This window comes from Chelmon rostratus, chromosome 18 (assembly GCF_017976325.1).
Source record: "Chelmon rostratus isolate fCheRos1 chromosome 18, fCheRos1.pri, whole genome shotgun sequence".
Lineage (NCBI taxonomy): Eukaryota > Metazoa > Chordata > Actinopteri > Chaetodontiformes > Chaetodontidae > Chelmon > Chelmon rostratus.
Genome location: NC_055675.1, coordinates 22,485,546 through 22,510,411, shown reverse-complemented (window position 1 = coordinate 22,510,411; position 24,866 = coordinate 22,485,546). Strand labels below are relative to the sequence as shown.

The window sequence follows — 24,866 nt, the reverse complement described above, 5'->3', positions numbered from 1 at the left end:
CAAATATTTTTTATTACAAAACATTTATTCTATGTGACATTAAAAAATAGCAGAACAAAACAACGACAGAGCAGAACAACAAAAAAGCAAAACACTTTGATGTTTTTATCGTCATCTTCATGATTTCCAAGTTAATAATATGACCAGTGAACGACAACATTATCATGGTGTTCACTGAACATCATTCTGAAACTGTCGATGAGATTTTAAACTAATCTGAAAAACAAAACAGATCAAACCCCCATTTTAAAAAAGAGACATCTCTGCAGATACTAAAAAATAAGCTCGGTCATGTCACAATGCTGCCGCTGTTTAAATTTAAAAAATGAATCAAAACCTTTCAATCATCAGAATAACAGCAGGTTCAACATCTAAAGAAAGGAACAATGAAAAACAGAGCTAAAAGTTGTTATCTATAAACGGTACATCCAGCAGTGTTACAATAAAAAAAATTCAAGTATTTCCTCTCAGATGCAGCCTGAGTTATTCTCAACATGGTAAAAGAGAAAAAATGTCAATTATAAAAATACAGCAGCAAAAATGACCTTAAAGATAAACCAGCCTGCTGTTCATCAACAGTGACGTGAGATTTTGGGGGGATTACACCTGCAGGGGAATGTCAAAATCAAAAGGTCAGTCAAAGTGATGTAGGAAAAGCCTGAAGGTTTCTTTCATGTTGCAGTCCGTCAAATCTTCCAGCGTTTGTCCAGAAACACCTTTCTTAGACTTGTGACACGTAGAAAAATAATGACAAACATCTGCTTCGCATTATATCGACAGACGTGAAAAAAACAAGATGCATTTTGAATGTAACCGCACCCAGCAGCGACGTCGTGGTGCACCGACACCCTGAAGTACATTCTACATCACTGTAGACAACTTCAGTTGTTTTCATCATCAAATGTGAATTACTCTTCCTGAGCATATGTGATTTTATAAGAGTGGAAGAAGCTGATAACTCACATTTTTATTTCCCTGGACTGCTGTCAACGATGGTGTCACTGCTGTGTTTGCCATCTGCAATATGTTTTCCAAATAAGAGACGCTGGAGTAACTGAAAACCCTCCCTGACTCACTTAGAATCAATAACCACAACCAACTGAACATCTCTCAGCCCACCCTTCCTTTCCAAGTGTGGAGGAAAACCTACGGTGGCTGCAAAACTACACACATGGCGGTGCAACATAGTGGACTCTAACAGAAACACAGCGATTCTTACTGCAATACACACTAATGAAAACATAATTATTAATATTAAATTCTATTTCTGCTCATAACTTCTGTAATGGCTTTTGATTCTGAGTGAGTCATACATTTCAAGCAAGGCACTTAACTGCCACCTGCCCAGGTGAGGTTACAGGAGGGAACTCTTACTAATGCTTCTCCACTAACCTGCAACACTTTCAGACAGACCTCAAACCACAGGAACAGGTTTTCCAATGAGGTGCTGCTGAAAACCTCCATCGTGTTTAAATTTAAAGTCGGATCGTTCGGTCAGTTGATTTATGTCACTGTTGGTCGTTAAACTACATTAAACCAAGTTGATAAACAGCAGCTGTATGCACTGTCCTGTATGTGCTAATGCAATATTAATATATATTCTTCTCATTATTAAAAATACATTTTTTGCAGGTTTGTGTTATTTGCAGTCATACACCCGGCGTGATCCACCTCCTGGTTCTGCAGTCAGTTGATCTCCTGCTATAGGTCTTCTGGCACAGTTTGGACGGCCTCCTCCGGGTCTTTTGGTGGGTACAGTGTGTTGAACTGGGCCTGGTTCTCAAGGATCATGTCCTTGGCCTGGGAGCTGATCATGCTCCTTAAACAGTTCAGTCTGACCAGGCCAGCCTGGCCCCCCGACACCACCCAGGTATGGCAGCACATGTTTGGGTTGAAACGCACCTGAGGGGAGGAGGAAGACGACGGAAAAGGTTTCATGTCTCTGCTCAAAATATCAAGCAACAATCTTTGCAGCTTTGTGGCTCAAAAACCTGCAGTTCCTGAGAGGAGAGGAAGTCCGAGCTGCGTCTACAACAAATGAACAAAAGCTCTCCCTACGGTACAAAAAGATACCACAGAGCTCATCAATCAACACACTTCAGGACAGTGGAAACACCTGTTTACATCTGGTGAAAGAGAATCATTCTACATGAACAGATAATGAATAAACAGCTGCTCTGTTAGCCAGCTAGTTGCTCAGTAAGTAGCTGTAGGAAGCTCGCTCTGCTTGCCCCAACAAACTCATCAACGGGCCACATTTCCCAAAGTCAGCATGATCCACAGTCAGACATAACGATGAGGATAAGATGGTAAATGCCAGAATTTGTCTTTAAGCTGCACTGCTTTACGTTCCTGGGCTACAATAATAAACAGTTTCGACGGCTTCTCCACCCAGAAAACACTAAATATCTTAAATTTATGGCCCAAAATACTTAAGTACTTGAGGACAGGTCGAACCGTGTGTCTTCAGTGTAACGTGTCTGCAGATATCGCACTAAGGCGACGTGTACATGCTGAATAACAATGGATCGAGTATTGATCCCTGAGGGACTCCACACATCATGTCAACCTTGCTAGACTCTGTTTATCGTGATGACTACTTTCACGTCTACTTGACTTATTGTTATTATGAACAAAAGATATATGTTTTTTCCATTTTTGTTAGTTTTTGTCCACTCTTCATTCCTCTGAATGACTCAGCTGTAGCTCTCAGTGAGTCAATACCATCACCTCCTCCGTCCATTCTTTACCGACGCTCATTAATCCCTCTCTTCATCACTATAAATCCTCCTGCCGTGCCTCCTCTTCCCTCTTTTACCTCCTCTTCTCCAGTCAGTCTCTTCCTCTTTCTAATCCATTTATCCCCTTCAGACAAAAAGCCAGTCAAAGACCCAGCGGCGCTTTGTTTTTGAGATTGTCCCATGAAGTGTCCGTCCATCATCTCATCCCAGAGGGCATCGCGACACCCTCCACTCTGCCCCCCCTTAAAATTAAACACATCAAGTCCTCAAATGGCTGCTTTCCATCTCCCCCTCCCTCCGTCCACCGAGGGTGACATTTTTCTCATTTTACACATCATTACATTCAGCCCGTCTTTATAGCGGCCCATCAGAGGAGGAGGAGGAGGAGGAGGAGGCTCTTCTTCCATCGCTCACCTCTGCTTCTATTCTTTCCATTGTTGTGTTTATCTTCATGTCGAGCTGCAGCGGGAGTCTGATGATACCTGTGTGTGTGTGTGTGTGTGTGTGTGTGTGTGTACCTTGTGCAGCGCAGCCAGCTGCATATCATCCGTGTTTATCTTCGTCTTCAGCTCCGTGTCTTTCATGCGTTTCCACACAGCTCGCTGCTCACTTCCTGCAAAGGTTCTCTGGAAGTCAGAGGAGACGCTTGTTAAGTTGTTGGGTTAACAGGAAACAGTCACATTAAAACATTTTAATCATCATCAATCAATGAAAGGAAAATGCTTTAAGTCTAGATTTAAAGGTTTTTGGCTGAATGGATTAAATTGGATTACACAAATTATTTATTCATGATTTGATTGTTTGAAACAATGATATTAAACTGGTAATTAGGTTTACATGTTATTTGTTACTTAGACAATTATTATACAACTAATATACTCATCAACTGCTCACTGATGACTGCTGATGGATTATATTTCATGCTTATTATGTTTTAAATCTCTTCTGTTAAGTCTGTGATTTCCCTGCGTGGACAAGAAAGCTGATTAATTCTCTGTTTTTATGGAGCTCACATAAGTGTGCCGTCCATCAAACGGTCTGATCAGCACGACACTGCTGTCTGCAGCAACTCCTCACTGTGAACTCATTATAATGTGACATTTGATCAGATTACACAAAGTCTTCATGTTCTCTCTGTACAGATTTGATCTCTTGGGACACTCTGAATGCTTTTTCAGCTGGATAACAAGTGGAGGTAACATTATTACTTGTCGTTGTACTCATGTCATGTATGTGTGTGGCTGGAAAAGAGGCTCCAGATGAGAAACAGATGTTCTGTGAAGGGTGAACACAGGATGGGAGGTGTATATGTCCCTCATGTGTTGAGACAGTGTGATCAGTGCATGTTCAGAACATTTTGAGGTGCAGTTATTAATAAGCCAGTGAAGTTTTTTGTACCTGCGGGTTTTATTTATTTGACTGTTTTTGAAGATACTGCCCTGTATGCGAGTCCACCCACCATGTTGTTGTCTGTATGGTGGAGGCAGTATTTCTTCACAGCCTCTCTGTATGTCTGGAACCGCAGAGGAGGACGTGAACCCTTTCTACCCCGTCCTCCATCCCGCCGGTTTCCATTACTGTTCTCATTCCCTCCTTCAGATCCAGGATCCGGTCCTTCTGTCTCTCCTCCTTCCTGCTCTTCAACAGCACCTCCCTCCTCATCCTCCGCTCCTCCCATCGCTTCATTTTCTTCTTTAGTTGTATCATAAGGCACCAGAGATGTGAGGTAGATGGGCTAAAGACACGGTGAGAGAAACTGTCTTCAGATCTGTGTTTGCTTCTATTACTGCAACTGAAAACTCGACTATTTAAACGCAGAATATGTGACAACATTAAAATGTCTAAACATGACTCCACCTGTGTTATATATATTTTGTTGAGTCATGTACTTACATTAGGTAATGGTGCGTTTCATTCGATCGCCTCCAGAGGCGACGAAGCAAACACCCGCTGATGCGTCAGAGAGTGACGAGGAATAAAACTTTAAAACGACACCTCGTCTGTGCACATTTCTGTCAGATACATTTTCACTGCTGGTGGTTGTGACCGCGAGAGGCAGAAACCAAATATTGTGCGTTTAAACTGTAAAATGTGCGTTTTGGCTGTAAAACAACATCAAATGATAATCTTAAAGGTGAGTACAGTAAAACTTACAAAACGCCTCTCCAGTGTGCGTTTGACGTATTGAGGACTGAAGCATATCTGAGGTAACAAGGCGAGGATCACCTCACCGAGGCTGTCTGATGTCACCACACTGTTCAGCCAATCAGTGTAGGATATGGACTGCAATGAAACAGAGAAAGACAAATCAGCATTTACTGACTCATGATGCAGTTTAATTCTATAGTTTTTCTAAAAATTAAACTGTAATGTGGGAAAATTCAGGTCTCATTTCATTACCGTGGCAACGACGTCCAGTCGACTGAGTGAAACTCTCAGTGGAGAAAACTGGTTTCTAGACTTACAGTGAATTTAAGACATTTAAAGGAAGTTTGAGTTATGAGACTAATTTCAGCTTAATTTGCTGCTCGATAACAGCAGCTGCAGTTTTCTCCCCACACGACAAACAACACAAAAGGTGCAGCAAAAGAAAGGTTTTCCAGCCCATAAAGGACAAGTCCAACACCAACAATGAAACGATCCTACGAACAACTGCTGCCTGTGTATGAAAGCCTGATGGGTCTTCTTCAGTATCCATCATTGTCCAAAAACCATTAAAAACCCATCAGTGAGCCTCACTGTTGCTCCGGCTGACATGTTCCTTCATTACCACGAACACCCCCCCCCCCCCCCCCCCCCCCCCACACACACACACACACACACACACACACATACACCGTCCTGCTGCCTGTAAATACGCACTAAAGCACCAAATGTGGATCAACCCTCTGGACCCCAAAACCTGCTGCCTGGTTTGAAAGACACTTAAAAACAAACAAACAAAACCCCCCAAATGCTAAAATGACAGCATTTATCATAGCCAGAAAATGTAAAAACAGAAATTACAATTGAATTAATAAATTTCCGACGGGCTGTGAACGAATCACGTGCTACGAACTCTTTCGTCAGGAAAAACAACCAAATCTAACCTTAAATAAAGATCACTCTATTCTTCATGTCTTGTTTAAAATTTTACCAAATATGAACCATTTGCACCAACCAGATCCTGAGAAAAACAGAAAATTCTGCACTCCTCAGTGCAGCTGGGAAGCCTTAAATGACAACACTGAGACGCAGCCATGTGACAAATTTAAATACTTCAGCATATGGAGGCCACGTTTTATACCAATTTTATTAAATACAGCATTTTTTTCTCTTTGTTATGATTAATTGCATTATAATTGTGTTATACTGCACAAAAGTTCTTCCTACTTCCAGCTATGATTGTGCTGTTTCCATAAAGGTGCAGGACTCTGATATTACAGTGAAAATGAGGCCACAGTGAGTAAAAATGTTCCAGGAGCAAATAAAAACACCCAGAAACTGCTCGGGGTCCAGAGGGTTAATCCGCCGCTGAAAATAGTCCCCTTAAAATGCAATTTACTCCTGTTTGAGTAATGTTTGCTAAAAACTACAGTTCCCAGCTGTTTTAGGACATTTTTTTAGCCTTTGTTAAAAATTAAATCATAACTTTGTAAGATTTTTTTGAGATTTATGTCTTCAGGAGGAGTCAGTGGGCTTCAAGCTGCCACAGATAAGGAGGGAAGTCAGGAAGTGCTGAGAGAACTAATGCACCGCTGGTTTTGGTCTTTTTATGGGATTTTCTGACAATAACAAAACTATAAAATAAGCCTTTCTTATGCTTTTGTCGTCTGTGTCAAACTTAGCAACTGGCTAATTTGTTCTGCTACCACTTATATTTATAAATGATACAGGAAAGTGTTCATTATGATTATGCTCCAGTTTAGATCAGGCATCCACTCCTGTTTCTTCGTCCTCGCCAACATGAGCGTCAGCCGCCGGTTCAAGGGCGTCCTAAAGAGCAAAGCTCGTCTACTTTGTGCCTCCTGGCTGATTTAGAGGATGTCTGAAGGATGGAGGATTAAAACAAAGCCGCACTCACCCACACAGTGCCCGTCCGAGGAATTGCGAAGAAGGGGGCCACGGTATGGTCAAAGTAATGGACTCCATGTGAACCAGTCCTAAATAAAAACAGACAGAAATAAAGGTGAGCGGTAGGAAAAAAGAATAATAAACATGTTGAATGAGCCTCGTGTACTCTTTCAGAGCACTTCAAGGGGAAACCCAAACTTTCAATGTCAAAGTAAATTTTCTGTTCATGGAGAGAAGTGCTGTGAAGACGTGTTTAATGTCTTCTGTGGCTGTGGACAACATTTATCAAGTCTCAGGTGGCTGATTTCTGAGGTGAAGACTGCAGATTTATTACAGACAGTCTGTGCTACAAACGTCTGTAGAAAGACACAATCCAGCCGAATCATGAAGCCAAAAATATTCGATTTGGTTCATTTCCTTTTTATTTTGAAAGTTTTCTTCCTTCATGGAAGTGCGATCCAAAATCTGGACCCATGTCACGCACACTCAGTCACCTGTTAATACGTAGGTGAAATCCATTGCAACAGCCTTGCAAATAAATCCAACCATATACATTTTGATATTTTACTATTATGTATAGAATTTTTTACTGCTTGCTATTTCGATATTTTATTATATATAGTCCTTAGAGTCACGGTACACTTTATTTTCACTGCCATTTGCTCTGATATTCTTATTTTGATATTCATTTTGCATTTGATATTCTTTTTTGTGCAATACTTTTACTACTGTTTACTATTTGGCTATTTTATTATTATGTATATAATCTTTTTACTGCTCGCTATTTTTCTATTTTCTTATGTATAGTTTGTTCTTTCTAGTCTTATTTTCACTTATTTCACTGTGTGTAATGCTGCAGCTGCACTGCAATTTCCCAGCTTGGGATAAATAAAGTCTATCTATCTATCTGTCTATCTATCTATCTATCTCTCTGCACCCTCAGAGACAAGTAACAGAGACGCCTCATCCTGTGTGAACTGTAGCTTCACATTACAGACGTCCTGTCGTCGCAGCTACTTTACGGACATTTCTGGACGTTACGACGGGTAAAAAACAGAGAGGCTGTCTCACGCTGCATAGGCGTTCTCCTGGGCCAACAGGACGCCAGGCGCATTCAACGGCCAGTAGATTTCATTGGTCAGATTGCGTTTGAAGACGTTGACGGGATCGTAGAGCCTCCTCAGGTCCCAGGTCTTCACATAGCGGTCTTCTCCTGCCGTCACCAACAGGTGTCTGACAGAAAGAGAGAGAGAGAGAGAGATTTAACTCAACAGATAAAATTGATTTAAGACATGCTGATGATGCTGATGATACATGCTGTTTCAAAACATATCTTTAGTGTCTTTGGGCTTCAATTTCTTGTTAATTATCTGCCGACATATACACTGACACCAATATAATTGTGATGAGATTTACTTGTAATACCTTGAAAAACATCAATATTCAATCCCATTTTTGATACCGCGGGGAAAAACTGATGCAACACATTGAAGGCATAAAGTTTTAGACTACACACTTATCAGCAGCAGCTCACTGGAGCCTCAGGTTTAACGCTGCGGTGATGCTGAGCTGTCATCAACCTCATTCTTTACAGATTCAGATCTTCAGGTGCTTTGCTGAATGTGTTGTGTTAGCACCTTTCGTTGGCTCGCTAGCTTTGACTTTCCTCGTCCGTTTGCTTTAAATGTGAAGCTTTTCCAAACAGCACTCTGCTGTTCTGTTTGTCAGCCTGAACCCATTGAGCCGCTTTATATCTTTAATGTGCTAGCACTGTGAGCTAGCACTGTGAGCTAACGCTGTGAGCTAACGCTGTGAGCTTGCACTGTGAGCTAACGCTGTGAGCTAGCACTGTGATCTAACACTTTGAGCTAACACTGTGAGCTAGCCCTGTGAGCTAACACTGTGAGCTAACACTTTGAGCTAGCACTGTGAGCTAGCCCTGTGAGCTAACACTGTGAGCTAGCACTGTGAGCTAGCACTGTGAGCTAACCAGAGCACAGTGATGGCAAAAAGAGAGCGAGAAAGCGAAGCTGGTATCATTAAAAGTGCTTCAAATATTCAGTAAACTATCGAAAAATTGCCATTTTTGACACGAACTCACATTGATCAGCTCTGACAGTTGTGTCTGCCATGAAACAAATGAAGAGGCAGAAATCAATACTAGCAGATTTCACTGTGACAAAAACAGTGGTGTGTGTGAATGTGGAGAGAAAAGATGACAAACTGTTCAGGAGTGAAAAAAGATCAGAAAGGTTGACGTAGAACAGAGAGAAGTGTAGTTTTATCTCTTTCAACATGGCCGTAATTAAAAAGCAGTGATCCAGAGAGGACACGTGTCCTCTCTGCTTCCAGGACGGCGACTCTCTCTGGAGGATTATTCACATCCGGTTTAAGTTCAGCTTCGTACCTTTTATTCCTTCCCTTATAGAGAAGCAACTCAAACGTGTGAAGCACGAACACAGTAAATGATGAATTATGGCGAGAAGAGAAGAGCGTGTTCAGATTAGTGTCAGATCTGCCCAGAGACGAATGATGCTGCAGTGATGTTAATGGCATTAATTACTGAGAGAAAGTCCTAAACAGAATCTGCATGAATAAAATAAATCTAAAATCATCTGGATGAAAAACAGGTTTCATCAGGATTTTAACATGACAAATATTTTTATCAGAAGCTAAGCTAATGTTAGCCAACGTTTTAGTTTCACTGACTTGTGAATGAGCTGCTCAGCTCTGCACGTCCAGAGATGATTAAATATTACTGACATGTACTCAACGTATAACTGAGGGTTATTATATGTAATCCTCACTTTCCAATGCAGAAGGTCCCAGCCAGCAGGGTCAGTCTGCTGTCTGCTGACTCACAATATATGATAAATATATGGTACAATAAATGGCGGTGGAGCTGATGAAATGTAAAAATGTAAGCCTGCTAACAGCTTTGATCCTGCCCTTGATTTTATGGGGGACGCCTGGGTGCAGAGACGCTCCCATTTTAAAATGGTTCATTGTTGCACACATGGTGCTCAAACCCCAGTTAGCGTGTGACTGAGATCAAACTGAAGCTGGAGGGCATCGGTGGACTTTTCCAGCCGATGCTGATATCTTTTACCTGATGGTCAATACGCATTTTAAAAAAGTTCTCAAAAAAATGTTCTTCGGCATTTCTCCCAGAACTGTAAACTCAGCATTTCTCCAAAGAAAAGCCTCTGCGACAACGTTTGCATCAAGCGACTTTAAAAACCAGATTAGACATTTCGTAGGTGGGTTGTCGGCACCTTAAAAATGATTTTTTTCTTACTGTGGCTGTTACAGACTTCCATCACTGTTTAGGGGCAAAAACAGGGAAACTCTCTATAATGAGAGGTGGATAACACTGTGACGGGCCAGTATCAGATTTTTTTATAAAAACCAGGACATCGCTTTAGTCCTTGTGCCGTGAATCCTCACAGCAGACATCCGTGACGTGAATGAGCCCTCCGTCTTTTCATCTACATACATCAGCTGAGTAATGGAGCAGAGAGACGTTTGAGAGGGACGAAACCGTCTCTACGAGGATTAAAGTCAAGCGATGAGCTGCAGCCTTTCATCACATATCATACATGTGCACAGTATGCGTTAGAATTCGGGATGCACTCTCCAAAAAACTGCATGGAGACTGTAACTGTAAAGTTTCTGATCTAACTGTGTCACTTGGGGATAGAAAAGTTCGCTAAGCTCTGATGGTAACAGAAATATTTTCTCTTCTCCCTGTTCTTTATTAGGAAAGCTAAGTGCTAAAACATTCGAGAAGCAGCTTCTTGCTGCAGACCGTCACTTACACAAATGCTAATCAGTGCTAATTCTGTGAGTAAGCCGATGGCCTCTTGTGTGTGCATTTGTTAAACTAACCTGGGCTCAAATGTGTCTTTACAGGTTTCTCCCACAAAAAGCAATCGCGCATCTTTATTCCTGACCAAGTACAGAAATTAATATCACCTACAGAGACTGAAAGCTGCCGTATAAATAAACTTCTGTGTTTTTTTCCTCTGTTAATATTCCTGGGTTGTATTCTCTGAAGGTCTTAAACCTGATAGCTCTGGACTTTAGTAACTTCAGGAAGATCTTACTCGAGGTCATGTGAAAGGCTGCAGCCTGAAGGTCAGCTGGCTTGCAGGGAGATAAGTGCAGTCACCTCATCTGAATGGTGACAGCTCAGAGAGGATGTGGCTGCACGCCCGGCCTTGTACCCTACATTTTGAATACGGTGGAGCAACCAGCATCCAGATTCAATGCAATTCATTGCCTCTTCTGTGATGCTTCCCAAGCTCGTCCACAATCTTTGCCATAACAGAGTTTCTCTCTGCCTGCATGGGGATGTCTGTTTTAAAATGTTTGTATGATCAGAGCTTATACAAACAAACCTGATTTGCCCTGAATGCATTTGAAGCTGTTGTAAGCTGCTTGCAGTGGAGGCTCTTGATGCACCTTTTCACTCCACTGATTTACAACATTATCCCGGTGCGTTTGTAATAGACAGACACGGTCATACAACATTTACACTTGTTATTACTCTCATAAGCATGACCTGCTCATCAATCCAACTTCTGTATCATACAGTGACAAACTGAGAAGCTGCAAGATAAATTATTCTGATTTCCTGATTCTGCAGTCACAATATTTCATCCGCAGACTCATCAGAGCGAGCAGTGGATAAAAGAGTCTGTGTTGCTGCTGGTAGTTTGTAAGAATGATGAAAGCTTTCCCACGACAGATAGAAATAGAAAATACATTTGTCTATACAGGGGACCTAAACCATGATAAAATACATAGAGATCAAGGTGAAAATCTGAAAAGTTTCCCCTTCACAGATGACTAATGATGACAAATGTGACATAATGTAGAGGCAGCGTCAGCCTACAGGTGAGATCACAGTGAAAGTGTCTACCTGGAGGCGGGACAGAAGGCCAGAGCTCGGACAGCGTGGTCGTGAGCCAGGAGGCATCGATAGGGCAGCAGGCTGAGTGACTTGTCGGGCTCTCGCACTCGCAACAGCGCAGACTTGGTGGACAGATCCCACAGACCGACTACACCTGCGGAGAGCGCGAGCGAAACACACACGATCACACAAAAACACAAAATACTGGCTCAAACTCCAAAAGACATCAGGTCAAGTGATATTTCTAAGAATAAGAACATTTTTTCCTCAGTGTCACGATACGCATACAGATGAACCTGCGGCGATTTAATTTGTTTGTTCTTCAAAACACTGAACCGAGAAATCCAGAGAAATCAATTCATACCATCATAGAATCCAATAGCCATTATGTTGTGTGGTTTTCCAGGCAGCCAATCCATGGACAGGACCTGTCCACTTCTTTCCAGACGAGGAGCTTTGAAGGAGCCCAGCTTCAGCGTCAACACTCCTTTAGCCTGCAGAAAACAAAGTCATGGCATGCAAGCAGAGCAGGGATGGACACGAGATGTCCCTGCTGTTCGCTGTCATTCATCCAACAGATGCTTTCATGTGTAGGTGTGCAGAATTTACCCAGGATAGAAATTTTAATAGGAACCTACCTGGTATATTGGCAACTGTTTGCTGGGTTTTCCTGCAGAGAGAAACATAAATCACACTTGGTAAGTGTTTATTGGTAATAATTCCAACATTAGCACTGGAATCAATACAAATAGCATACAAATGAGCATTTTCAGAGGACAAAAAGCTAGAATCTAGTCTGAATCATCCGTTTTATCACAACAGGCTATGAAAAGTTTAGCATGTTAGCACGCTTTTGTTGCCGCCTTAACTTGCCTATGTTCCGCATGCAGTATTTAGCATAAGACAGAACAACTCAACACGTAATCTCACATGAACGAGAACCTCAGCTGCTCTGATGTCTGTGGGCTGAAAGGTTTAGGTTGTCTGCAGTGCTAACTACATAAACCAGCTGTGGTGTAGCATCGCACTATAGCACAATGAAGCAGGGATGCTTTATGATGATGATGATGATGATGATGCTGATACCGTCGTCTCTAGACCCCCTCCCTGACTGGATGTTAAGCACCACTTTAGAAGTAATTCTGCTGCGCCTGCCTTCACCATCACTGTTGTGTTTAATAGATGTTAAATCCAATAACAACCAAAAAAGGTGTCAGACTGTTCCCCATCATTGGCTTCCTCTCCTCCTTCGGTTTAGATTACTGAGAGTTCAGATCAATACAGTGTCCTACTCACTCCTCCACACCTTCCATCAACTCAGCTCGGCCTCAGAAAAACGCACACTCACACTCTTATATGAGCCTCTTAGGTCTGAAATCAAGTCCAGACCAACGTTCAGACCCAGGGTGAACCCAGACCCGCGGTCAAGCTAACATTTTCCAACATGGCTTCACAACCCTGAGCTGAGTCTTTGATACGAGTCACTATACTGACTGCAGAATTGAGATTTTATTACAGCTTTATTCTAGTGATATATAGTTGACAAGCTCTTTCCATCAAAGACATGATAAACTCTTCTTTTATACAAAGACACATGCATTTATTTTTTTAATTTTGCAACTCTGCCAAATAAAACTATTCTGACAACACAGTTTTCCATTATTCTATCATTACAGCAGTCACATTTTATGACCTGAAACCTGACAACCCCATTAGATTTAGACAACTACTATAATTCTGCAGTTTAGCAAAGACACGTGCCTTACTAAAGCTGCAGAACTGGGCCGTATGAGGTGTAATAAACAGTACTTGCTGGTATAACTGATGGTGGTAATTAGCCTGTACACAGGGTTTTTGTGAGAAAAGAACAACACACTGAAGCACATTAACTCTGGCGTCCTGTGACCACGCCGCCTCCTTCCCCGCCCAATCCCAAGTGAGTCCTTGATGACTGACAGAGTCGGGATACAAGAAGTGTCAGCTGCTCCGGCTAAAATTCATAGCTTCCAACACTAACAACTGGCTCAGTGATGCATCTTCTTTGTCATTTCAATTACAGATCCTTGTCTGATGGAGAACGGCGCTGTAAATTATGTCTGTTCACGACTTTCCCTTTTGTCTTTTTTCCCTCTCCACGCGTCGCCTCTACACCTCCGACGCCCCCCCTGCCCTCCGAGCCTGCAGCTCGACCAGCCTCCTCCTCTCGTTCATTGCTCATTCATTCTGCCGACGGGACGGACAAAAGCCATTTAAAATTATCTGTGGCAAACAGCACGTAACCCTGCCCAAGCCAATTTCACCTCTGACCCCTTCAGCTGATGCTGAATCTCATGGAAATCACTTCCACCCGCGCTCACGTAAGGTAGCTGATCTACATTCAATTAATGCTCATCCTGCCTGGCTAAAAGACGTGAGAAGCTACAAAAAAATTAACCTTCATCATCTCCACCCCACCCCCGCCACTCCAGGACCACCTCAAAATACATTTTCCCTCCTTAAAACAGTCAACAGAAATGTCCAATCCCTACCTGAAATCACTGAATAATTAGTTTATGTGAATATTTTAGTTGCTTTACGTTGGTGGATCGAAGTGAATGTGAGGGTAGAAGACGAAGAGTCTACAGGCACGTCAGCAGCTGTCTGAGGCTGCAAAGGTCATTGTAAAGAAACCCAACAGAGGGGGAAAGTTGAGTAAATGTAATAATCAAACACCAATAATGGCACAATAACACTTTGCTGGAAATGTTCACATCCTGTCCTTCTACTGTTGAATAAAGCTTCAAACTTACAGCATTTTTTTTTAAACCTTAAAATAAAGTGTTTGGTTTGAATTGCTGAATTATTAAATTCAGCATTTCACTTCATGGCAGCATTTGCTGACATGCTAATTAGCATTAAACACAAGTTACAGTTGTTGGGGATGTCATTAGTTTTAACGGCACGTGGTCTTAAAACTCTTGGAAAATTAAAATTTTGACATGCTGGTGGCGCTAGATGAAAAATCAGGGGATCATGAAGTTGGTAAGATTCATCCTCTGAGGAACATCAATGTCAGGTACAAAGTTCGTGTTGGTCCAGCTCGTACATGTAAAGATATTTCTCCGTATAACTGATTTCAGTTAAGGAAAGGTTGCTTAAGGAAAGGTCAGGGGTCCTCAAAACCATTAGAGTCTTATGGGACTGTAATGTAGCCACTGTCACTCCTTGTCAAGGGGTGTTGTTCTAGAAAACAGTGGCCACTACAGAGGACACTGAGAGGTCCTCAACTGTTCTGTTTCTTGCATATATTAAAGGCTAATTTCAGTGATTTTAGGCTCAACATTACAACTAAAAAGTAGGATTTCCCAACAAACACTATATACCCTGGCTCTGAAGCAGACCTAAATGTTTGGAGAAAAACACAAAAAAACTTAATTTGACAGTTAACTGAACAATATAATATAACAAAAATAATAATTAGAAATATTCTAGAGGCTTTTTGAGCCCTCAGTTTTTCTACAATCATGGCTTCCCCCCGTTCGAATGCTCAGTATTAGTCAGACTTTCTCTCTGCAGTCATTTGTGTGCATGTTTAGGAGACGGCATCTTCAAATGTGAGTGCTCTGCAACCTTTCCATCCAATAACTGCAACCCCTGGTTGAAGCAGGGGGCTGATGGAGCAGCTCTTTGGAAATGGGACCCAATGACCCGAAGCAGCAAAATAAAATGGAAACCAGGGGCCATGAAGCAGTGGGGAAAAGGGGAAAAAAAGAATGGAAATGTCAGGTTTTATATGGCTTTTTATGTCCAAACTGCTCTGCAAATTTTTCTTAATTGTAAAACCAAGCCAAGTGGAATACAGTCTGTTGTAATATACTGTCTTCCATTTAAATATTAACACATGAATGACGATGCATGAGTCCCTCTGTAATGACGCCCTTAAATCGGTAAAGGCAGCTGTGCGTTTGCCTATTCCAGCTCTTGCTAGCGTGATACATGCGAATAATGGAGCTGATGTTCCTGCTTGATCAAAATTAAATGCTAATTTGGGCAAGTTCATGCAGAAGAATCGAAACTATTCAGAGGAGATAAGCTGTGGTTTAAGGCTGTGAGGAGAATAACATTCAGCAAGACGCCCGAGTTATTTTAAGCTGCTACGTATCCACGCAAAACGCTGAATATCAGCATTCTCTGCTGAAAACACCTCATTATCACCCTACAAACACGAATATCAGCCAGACCGCATGATGCATTGTGCTACAGAGAAGATACGCTCCTTCACACAAGGCTTAATGGGATGTCAGAAAGGTTGAGTCGACTGTGATGTAATGCAAAGAGTGTGAGCGTTCGTTTTCGAGGTGGGTGCTGCGCTGAGATGCTACGATCTTAGACCGTGTGGTGTTCAATCAGAGTAACGCCTACTGGGCCGACCCAGACAGATAAACACACACACACACACACACACACACACACACACACACACACACACACACACAAACACACACAAACACACACAAACACACACAAACACACATAACCAGGTTTCTGTGTATGATGGATGTGGCAGATTAGCTTGCCATTAATCTCCTTCATACAGTCTTCTATCAGCAGAGGCCCAGAGGCAGCTGACGCAGTGATCTGAACAGACCGGACCACAGGCTCCAGCATTTATAATGTTAGCATACACTCACACTCCTGGACAACATTGTGTGTGTGTGTGTGTGTGTGTGTGTTTTCAGTCTATCAGAGGAACAGTTAAATACTGCTGCTGTTAAAGCTGCATTAACAGTCTGATTGACCCGCAGGCGCTACACATTCACACTGAGGGGCTGAATGGAGACTGTCCAGAGATCTGGTCCAGTTAATGATGTCTGATATGATTGATAAGGTGCCGTCTGATTGATTACATTCTTCTTTGCTGCTGAGTCAATCAGGTTGTGCTTTAACACCCGTAACCTGAAATCAGCCTAAAGAGATTAGAGCTACAACAATTACGCGATTGGTCAATCAGAAACTATTTTGGAAATCAAAAAAAGTTTTTTTTTGTTAATCAATAATGGGAAATATTAATTGATCAGGTTAATTGATAAAGGTTTTTGCCATTTTTCACTATTTTCAGACATTTTAAAGACCAAACTAAGCCATTATTTCCTGCTGGTATTGGCTCTTATTTCGCCTTCACCTCTAACTGGTCAAATTTGACTGAATATTCAATGTGTTTCAGGGCAGCTCCAAATGTCTGAGTCACCAAGTGGATCCACATTACACTGAATCACTCACAGGGGTTCATGGTGCTTCAAAGTGACCGTGGTGTCAGATAAAAGCACCTGATCTCTATTCTCACCTTCCAGTGCTCAGAATATGGACAGGAGCTACGAGTGAGCCTCTTCTAAGACGGGACAGAAGGTTGTGAGAACACGTCTTTATTTGTTTATTACAAACTGCAGCAAAGCTAATGTCAAAATCAGCAGTGAGGCTGGGTTTTAGCGAAATGTGACCAAACCCACAGTGTGGCTGTTTACTGCAGTCTCGTCCTCTCAGGCTTCAGCAGGAACCAGCAAACATACAGCACCGACTTCAGGCTTCAGAAAGGCAACACTGCCCTCTGCTGGACACCGGCCACACTTCATTTTCTATGTGCCTTCAGATATTCAGATCGTATCAGGTCTGTGTGCGGTTAATACAAAGTGTAAAACTGCTCTCATTACTGCAATACTTGTAATACAGTGGTTATAAAAACAGCAGGGAAAGTTGCAGCCTGTGTGTTTATTCTTACCAGAGTTAGCTTGCATCTTGTTGGAGTGCAGAGCATCAGGGTGGGGCAGGCTGTAAATGGTGACCACACTGGTGGAGGTGGCAACTGCCAGAAGACCCAGTCTGGGCAGGAAAGGAGGCTTTGGGGGTAGAGAATTTACATTTTTTAATACTGTCCAAAAGTATTAGCAAAAGGTTATTTCAGACCAAATATGCTAGCAGTGGCTTTCAAAAGCCTGCTTTGAAAACACCTCACCTTTCTGCCACAGCTGGGGGGCTCCCAGCCTCCTGCAGGACACCACTTCAGACTCCAGATGAAGCCCTTGTCCTGGGCCAAGCCACAGACCAAGGCTGGCTGGGACTCCGGTCTGCAGAGACACGTGGATGAAGGGGCCAGCATGAGATGTGTCATAAAAACAAAGGAGGGGGAAACAAAATGTTTAAAAAAGCAACACACAGATAAACAATAATGGTGACAAATACAAAAATGGTGAGTTAATTAATAGCTCTGCAGTCGAGTGTGTAACTGAGAGTCAAATCTGGAAAATATCACCATCGACCCTCAATCAATCCCAGCACGCCCCCTTCAGCTGCACCTGCTGTTGTACTCCAGCCTGCCCACGTCCCACAGCTGGACGAGTCCAGGTCCAGCGTACGTCTTGTTGACATAGTGCTGGTCGTCCATCCCTCCATGGCAGGCCAGAGCTATGTACTGGGACGCCGGAGCACCATCAGGTGTAGGACACCACTCCATGGCCCAGACTGGCCCACCTGCGAACAGCAACATGTCCCAGCGATCCTGGTGCGCGGGCACCGCGGCGAACCTGGTCAGGTGCACACAGGGAGGATTTTACTTCAAAAAGACCAGATGTGAGTTTTAAAACATCACTGAAGTAACATCAAAAGAACATCCACAATGACAGGCAACTAAAACACTCGTATTTCAAGTGATAAATGATGAAATAACACTTAAAGTGCAATGAAAATCACGTTTTTAACCTAGGAAACATTTCCGTATGGTGGATCTGGATGGTGGGTGGATTTTTATATGCTACTAAACATATCATGAGTGAAATAAGTGATGCCACAGGTGGAGATGGAGGGGAGGGCTGCTTAGATCTGTGCACACTGCTTGAAGGCAAGGGTGTAGTTACACGGAAAACTTCTAAATAAGTAATTCTGGTGAGTTTTTAAGGGTTTCATTAACACCTGGAGAGGAAATTTAAACACATGTGACATTACGGAGTCATTAAGTGTGAAACAAAATCTTCAAGGCATCTTCAGCTGGAGTCACACATTAGTCTAGTGAAGGATGATGATTGGATGATGCTCAGTCGAACCTGCTGAGTCTCTGCAGAGGCGTCTCCTCCTTACTGAGTCCCTCTCTGGACACTCTGAAAGCAGCCGACTGAAGCTCCTGAGGCAGGTATTTCTCCACATCACTGCATAAAGCACACAAAGCTTTGATTTAATTAACTTACATAAGAGAAGATGCTGTATCAGAATTCCCACCACAGCCAGCACATACAGCAGATACTCCACAACCCCTGGCAGGGCTGTTACATGAAAACTCTACCACCAGGTGTGTGTATTAGATGTGTTAAACACACTGTGCTGTGCAGGTTACACTGCTGAAGATGTCACATTTCAGTGATGCTCCAGTGTCAGCTTTGAAACATTAGCAGCTGTTGACAGCTGTTGTTGTCTAGGAGCTGATAGCGTCCAGCCTTTCTTCCTGAGGTTGGATACCTCAGTGCGTAAAACCACAAAAAGCAGTCAAAGTGATGGAAGCTTGTCAACACAGAAAGTAATTAGTAATATTAGTAAGTAGTAATTAGTTTATTTTATTATCTTTCTTATTATCTTGTTTCTAACACGGGGGTTGCAATGCAAACTTCATTGACATGTCCATGCTCAATGACAATAAAGGCAATCTTGAATCTAATTAAGCTCATATTTATACATATTCATAACACCTTTCAAGTGCTGAAAGTCAAGTGTTTCACAATAAAAAAATAAGCTTAAAAATATGGCTCCCAGCTCCTGACAAATAAAAAAACTGATTTTTCTTGCTAATTACAAACAGAAGTTAAAGGTCAACTACCTTTGTGGCACAGGCTGCCAGTCGCTGGTGGAGGGGACCCACTCTGGGAACACCCAGCTGCTGTAGTGCTCCTCCCGGCTGGAACACACACACACACACACACACGCACGCATGCACGCACGCACGCGCACACACACATAGTTTGTTTTAATGTCAGGGGTGAGCTAGTTTTTCTCTTTAATGCGGTGTTTTTATTGTATTGTATCTTTTTGAGGTTGCCTAGCAACAAAAATGACATCGCTCATACTTCCATCTGCACTGGCTCCTCAAAATTAAAATAAATGTTTTCTATCGGTGTTTTCAATCCTAAAAAGCCTCCAGTAATATTCTCTGTGGGTGAAACATCGACGACTGCTTACAATTTCTTGGTGGCCTCAGTCGCTTCACAAACAGTTCTCATGATGTTGACGCCGAGGCCGTTGGGGGTTTTGAAATTCGAGCCTGTCTGCAGGAGAGAAGGGGACTGGATGAGTTTCACTGGGCGTGTTTTTCTTGCTCACTTATCAATCAAGATTCAGATCTAAATTTTGTCTTAAAGAGCAATTTCAAAAGAGACTCAGCAGAGGTAAGAAAACTACTAACACTTGTCCTGTTGGCGCGAAAAGCTGCTGGACTTCTTCCACCTGTCCCCAAGTCTGAGTCAAAGTCTGAGTCCTCTGCTTCCTCCTCATCTTCCATCTCCTCAACCTCCTCTTCTTCAACATCTGGAACAAAGTCCTTATCTTCTTCAGGATCGCTGTCATAGCTACCACGTTTCCTCTTTTGGCCTTTACACCCTGCGGAAAAAAAAGAAAAAAGTGATGCATCACATTGATTCTACTCATTGAGTTGCAATAATGCTCAAAATTGGCCCAAAATAATGACAGATATTAAAGAAATGATCACTTTGGTTTAAATGGGAGAGGAAAATCTCTAATGATGGTCTAATTGGCAAACCCTCTCTAGTAAGAATTTCCCAAAGACCCAAACCAGTAGAAAGCCAGACTGGGACACTAAACTCCAGAGCCTACTGTGCTGCTTTATGTATGTGATCTCTGCCTCCAGTCTGCCCCTGACCCCTGACCCCTGACCCCTGACCCACAACCACCGTGATGGTAAATGCTGAGTCAAGCATGTGCATGCTAGCTTCTTATCTTACCAACTGTCATGAGCATGCTGACACTGCACCTTCAGTCAGGAATCAGGATTTAAAAGAGAAAAGTTTGAGGAAGCTGTGAAAAAACTCCATTAATTCCTCTGCGGGAACAAAAATTCTCCTGAATGGCACATGATGACACAGAAACATGGGAACTGTTCAGCATTTCAAGTGTGCTTACTTGCTCTTTTTCTGAGAGTTTGATGAGAAAATTGGTACCGTTTTAATGTCTGTGAGTGGAGTGTTGAACTACAGCCAGGAGGTGATTAGCTTAGCTTAGCATAAAGACTGGAAGCAGGGGCAAACAGCTAGCCTGTCCCTCTCCATCATTACTGTACTACCCCTCATTTTCAAAACGCCTGTGTGACATATATTATAAATGTAGTGCAGCTAAATGTTGCGCTGAGCTGTTATTGGTGCATTGAGACGAAGAGGCGGTGCATGGTGGTGGTGAGCGGTGAAAGGCGTCCACTGTACCTTTGCGTCCTTTGAGATTTCTGCTCTTTGTCACTGGTTCTGCGATATCACCTCTGGCCTCCGGCTGGGAGACGGACTCATTGCCTGGATGACTGAAAATTTCTTTTGCCAAAATGTGGAGGTACTTCAACGCCCTGGAGGCAATTTGACAACATTATACAACAGCTGTTTGCATGGAGAGCACATAAATATGATGACAGACTGCTCGTTACTTACGCTTTAGCTGCACCTCTCCTGCGGCGACCACCTGGTTGGGTCTCCTCCTCAGGTTCTCCTTCAGCCTCCTTACATGCTGGTTCTGCAACTGGTTCCACTTCCTGTGCAGGCCTCTTCTTCACATACTTCCTCTTTGGCGTCCCATTTTCCTGCTGCACAGTATCAACAACTCCACCCTCCACAGACGGGAGGGGCCCATCAGTTTTTTTGGCGGGAGTTTTTTTGGCGGGAGTTTTTTTGGCAGGAGTTTTTTTGGCAGGAGTTTTTTGGGCAGGAGTCTTTTTGGTGGGAGTCTTCTTGCCTCTAACTGCTTTTTTCGGGGTTTCCTTTGAGATTTTTCCATCAGACTCTTGAGGGATTTCATCAGGTGCTTCTATGTCCTCACCTGCAGCCTGCTGTGTGTCATTCTTAGCCTTTCCACGCTCTGCGGGAGACTTTTTAGAAGCTGCTCCACCTCGCGAGCGCCGTCTACGTGGTTCTTGCTGTGCACTTTGCACACTGAACGAGCCCTCAGTTTCATAATCAAAATATTTGGGATTTTTCTTCCGCTGTCGCCCTTTGGAGTTCGGTGACAAATCGCAAAACTGCTCTGACGGCTTCTCCTGCCCTACGAGGAGAGTGACGGCATTACTCCACAGGTGTACAGTATACACTTTACATAGTATAAACAGAATTAAATTAGAAAACAATGTATTGAAAAGCAATTAACAGATGTGTGCAAATATTTTTCCCATCTATCCTGAGGTCTCAGTAACTCTTTCAGGCTACATCCTAACAAATAGAAGCCCTTTGATTTGAAAAACAGTAATATTTCATATGGCAATTCACTGAGAATGAAGGAAACTCAAATGAAATGAGAAATTTATGCTCTTGAATTTGTAGTTGGTGCAAATGAATACACTCAAATTAATTATTCATGTGCATAAATTAATTCATGGTCTTAAATCACACACTGTGAGTAAAGAAATCAACATAATGTTAAACAGTAGTCCCATTATTTTTTTCTCTTTATGACAGATAGCAACCTAATGCATTTAAATGTAACAGCTAGTCAAACAAGCTGGTGCTGGAAACCTTGTCCGGAGTCAATGGGATCCATCGGCCCTGGCATTCTCGTGCTGTGGTTGTCCGGTCAGGAGCCTCCTCATGTGTGGAGCAGGTTGCTTCCCACTGTGGTCCTGCTGCTCCTCAGACAATACAGAGAAATTAAGATCTTTATGAACCACATCACAATATTTATACAATATTACTTCTGAAAATATGGTACAAACAAACAATTTCTGAAGACATATACACTGACAGCACACACAGTGTAATATTTCATCATAATAGCTCAGTGATTCAACAGCCTGCAGTGACAGTGAGTAACATGACTGGAAACGTGTTTACTGTGTTTCACATAGCTCGACGCGTTGTGTTGGATAGTTACTTACTGTAGAAATGCAGTGTCAGAGAGCCAAGTATAATACCGATATAACCTCGATATCTCGTTGTCTGAGACTGACAAGCCAAACCTCGTCCAGTAAACTGACAGTTTAACATTCTCTTGGGTGCTGGCAAGTATATATGGGTAAAAGACAAATGATGACTTAATATTCCTAATAGTTTTGAGCCACTCATCCATTCGGCACACCTTTGAAATACCAAACATCCCAAGTAACAAGTTATTTAAGTTATAAACTTTGCTTACTCGTTTGTTTTCCCAGTGACTCACGTCTTCTAGCCACGCTATTGAGCTAACACCACAAAGCTAACGCTAACTGGCTGAAGTGGCCGTGAACGTAGCGCTTCTTACACTGACGTTAGGTAACTGGAGTACTTTTTAAATCGGCCTGTAACCGACACACGTTATCAGGAATCCTACCAACACCGTTAAAAACTCACCCTGCACGGAACTGTGGCTTCTTCCTCAGTGGCGACGGCTGAAACGCCTCGCACCGAACCCGGGAAGCTAAAGTCTCGCCACTCGGGATCGAATCCCAATCTGTGCTACCGGGAAGGACGCTGTCAAAGATCACCAGACAAACCCGACATATATAACCCGCCGTTATTCTTTCTCGGGTGGTAAAATCTAAACATGACCCGCGGTGTTTCCACTGACTCAGGTTGCTGAAACCACATTCTTCTTACACCGGACCGCCATGTTACTGTACAGGCTCAGTGGTCACACCGCCCCCTATCAGCAGAACGCGGAACGACACCGATTAAGTCCTGCAGCAGGCATGAGTTCAAGCCTCAGCATCAGCAAACGTCAGGTGAAGTCATCAAGTTCATTTAACAGCACTTTAAAACCTGGAGAACAAAAATAACTCTTGTTATAAAGATTTGCTCTCTTCTGTTATTTGTATGATTTATTTGCTGCTACCTGCCCATTTGCACTATTGTATAATGTATGCTATATACTACTGTATGTTTATGTTTTTGTGCTGTTTTGTGTGCTGTGTTTGTAGGCGAGACCAGGAACAATTAGAACTATTTATAGCTTTGATGTCATTACTCAAAAACCTTTTGGACAATTTGGATAAAGTTTCTATGTTGTATAACATATACAACACATGTTTTTATGGCAATTTTTCCGTAGTTCTTGCGGCAATATGGATTTTTTTTTATATATATTTGTCCTATATATTTTTCTTTTATATAGTCCCTTGTATAATATGTACATATATATAGTCAGCTTTTATTTTTATTTTGTTTTTTGAATTTCTCTATTTCTGTTGCTATTTTCTTTTCCAACTGCTATTACCTGCTGATGCAATACCCACATTTCCCTGGCTGGGGATCAATAAAGTCCATCTTATCTTATCTTATCTTAGTTTTTCAGTCAATATGGCAGTTTTTAAAGCTAAGGCCTGAGAAAAAATGCACAAAATGCTGAGTGATTTGTTTCATTCATTCAATTTAGATGTGTTGGAATAGAATTACTAGGCTTTTATTTTCTGTTTGTACAGCCCTTTTCTAAAATTTTAATAGCAGGTCAAACACACAAGATTTACATTCTGTTGTAGTGAAACCTGATAAAGTGCCCTCTCCAGTGGAGACAATGTTATTAAGTACTATACAGGCTGCCCAACGTGAGGGCAACCAGTTTTCTAAGTTGCCCGAGAAATAAATTGGACTCCACATCCCTCTAATAGTTCATTATGTTTTTATTACTGATGTTTGTAGTAATACTTTAAATCTCAGTCACGAAATAAAACCATATTAATCCTAACCTGGGCGTGGATTTTTCATGATTAATGCATCACTACTTTCCTCTGCAGCATGCAGCTCACACCCCCAGACAGCCTGAGTCCACCACTGTGGGACCAGGCTAACAGGCCTGCACCAGCACATCTGGAGCTCTTGTATTGAGCAGGCAGGACAGGTGAGGACGACTATATCAGAAGCAGGTCTGACCCCTCTGATGAACCTGTGGATGGACACCATAAAGCTGTCAGTCCACACATCATGAAGACACAGAGACCAAGATGACCATGAATTAAACTTTTA

General features: G+C 42.4%; 1 protein-coding gene across 1 annotated transcript; it reads right to left on the bottom strand.

Annotated features, from left to right (window-relative positions):
- On the bottom strand, positions 1 to 23,535 carry gtf3c2 (general transcription factor IIIC, polypeptide 2, beta). The gene is made up of 20 exons (XM_041959203.1): positions 23,259 to 23,535; positions 22,449 to 22,555; positions 21,375 to 21,981; positions 21,159 to 21,292; positions 20,129 to 20,322; positions 19,906 to 19,991; positions 19,547 to 19,624; positions 18,783 to 18,884; positions 18,039 to 18,266; positions 17,699 to 17,810; positions 17,465 to 17,582; positions 12,348 to 12,379; positions 12,074 to 12,203; positions 11,719 to 11,863; positions 7,866 to 8,027; positions 6,805 to 6,883; positions 4,896 to 5,024; positions 4,201 to 4,476; positions 3,260 to 3,367; positions 1 to 1,902 (listed from the first exon to the last, which is right to left on the bottom strand). Exons 2-20 carry the CDS (start codon positions 22,483 to 22,485, stop codon positions 1,702 to 1,704), a joined length of 2,958 nt encoding a protein of 985 aa, XP_041815137.1. The 5' UTR covers positions 22,486 to 22,555; positions 23,259 to 23,535; the 3' UTR covers positions 1 to 1,701.
- Positions 23,536 to 24,866: the final 1,331 nt, after the last annotated feature.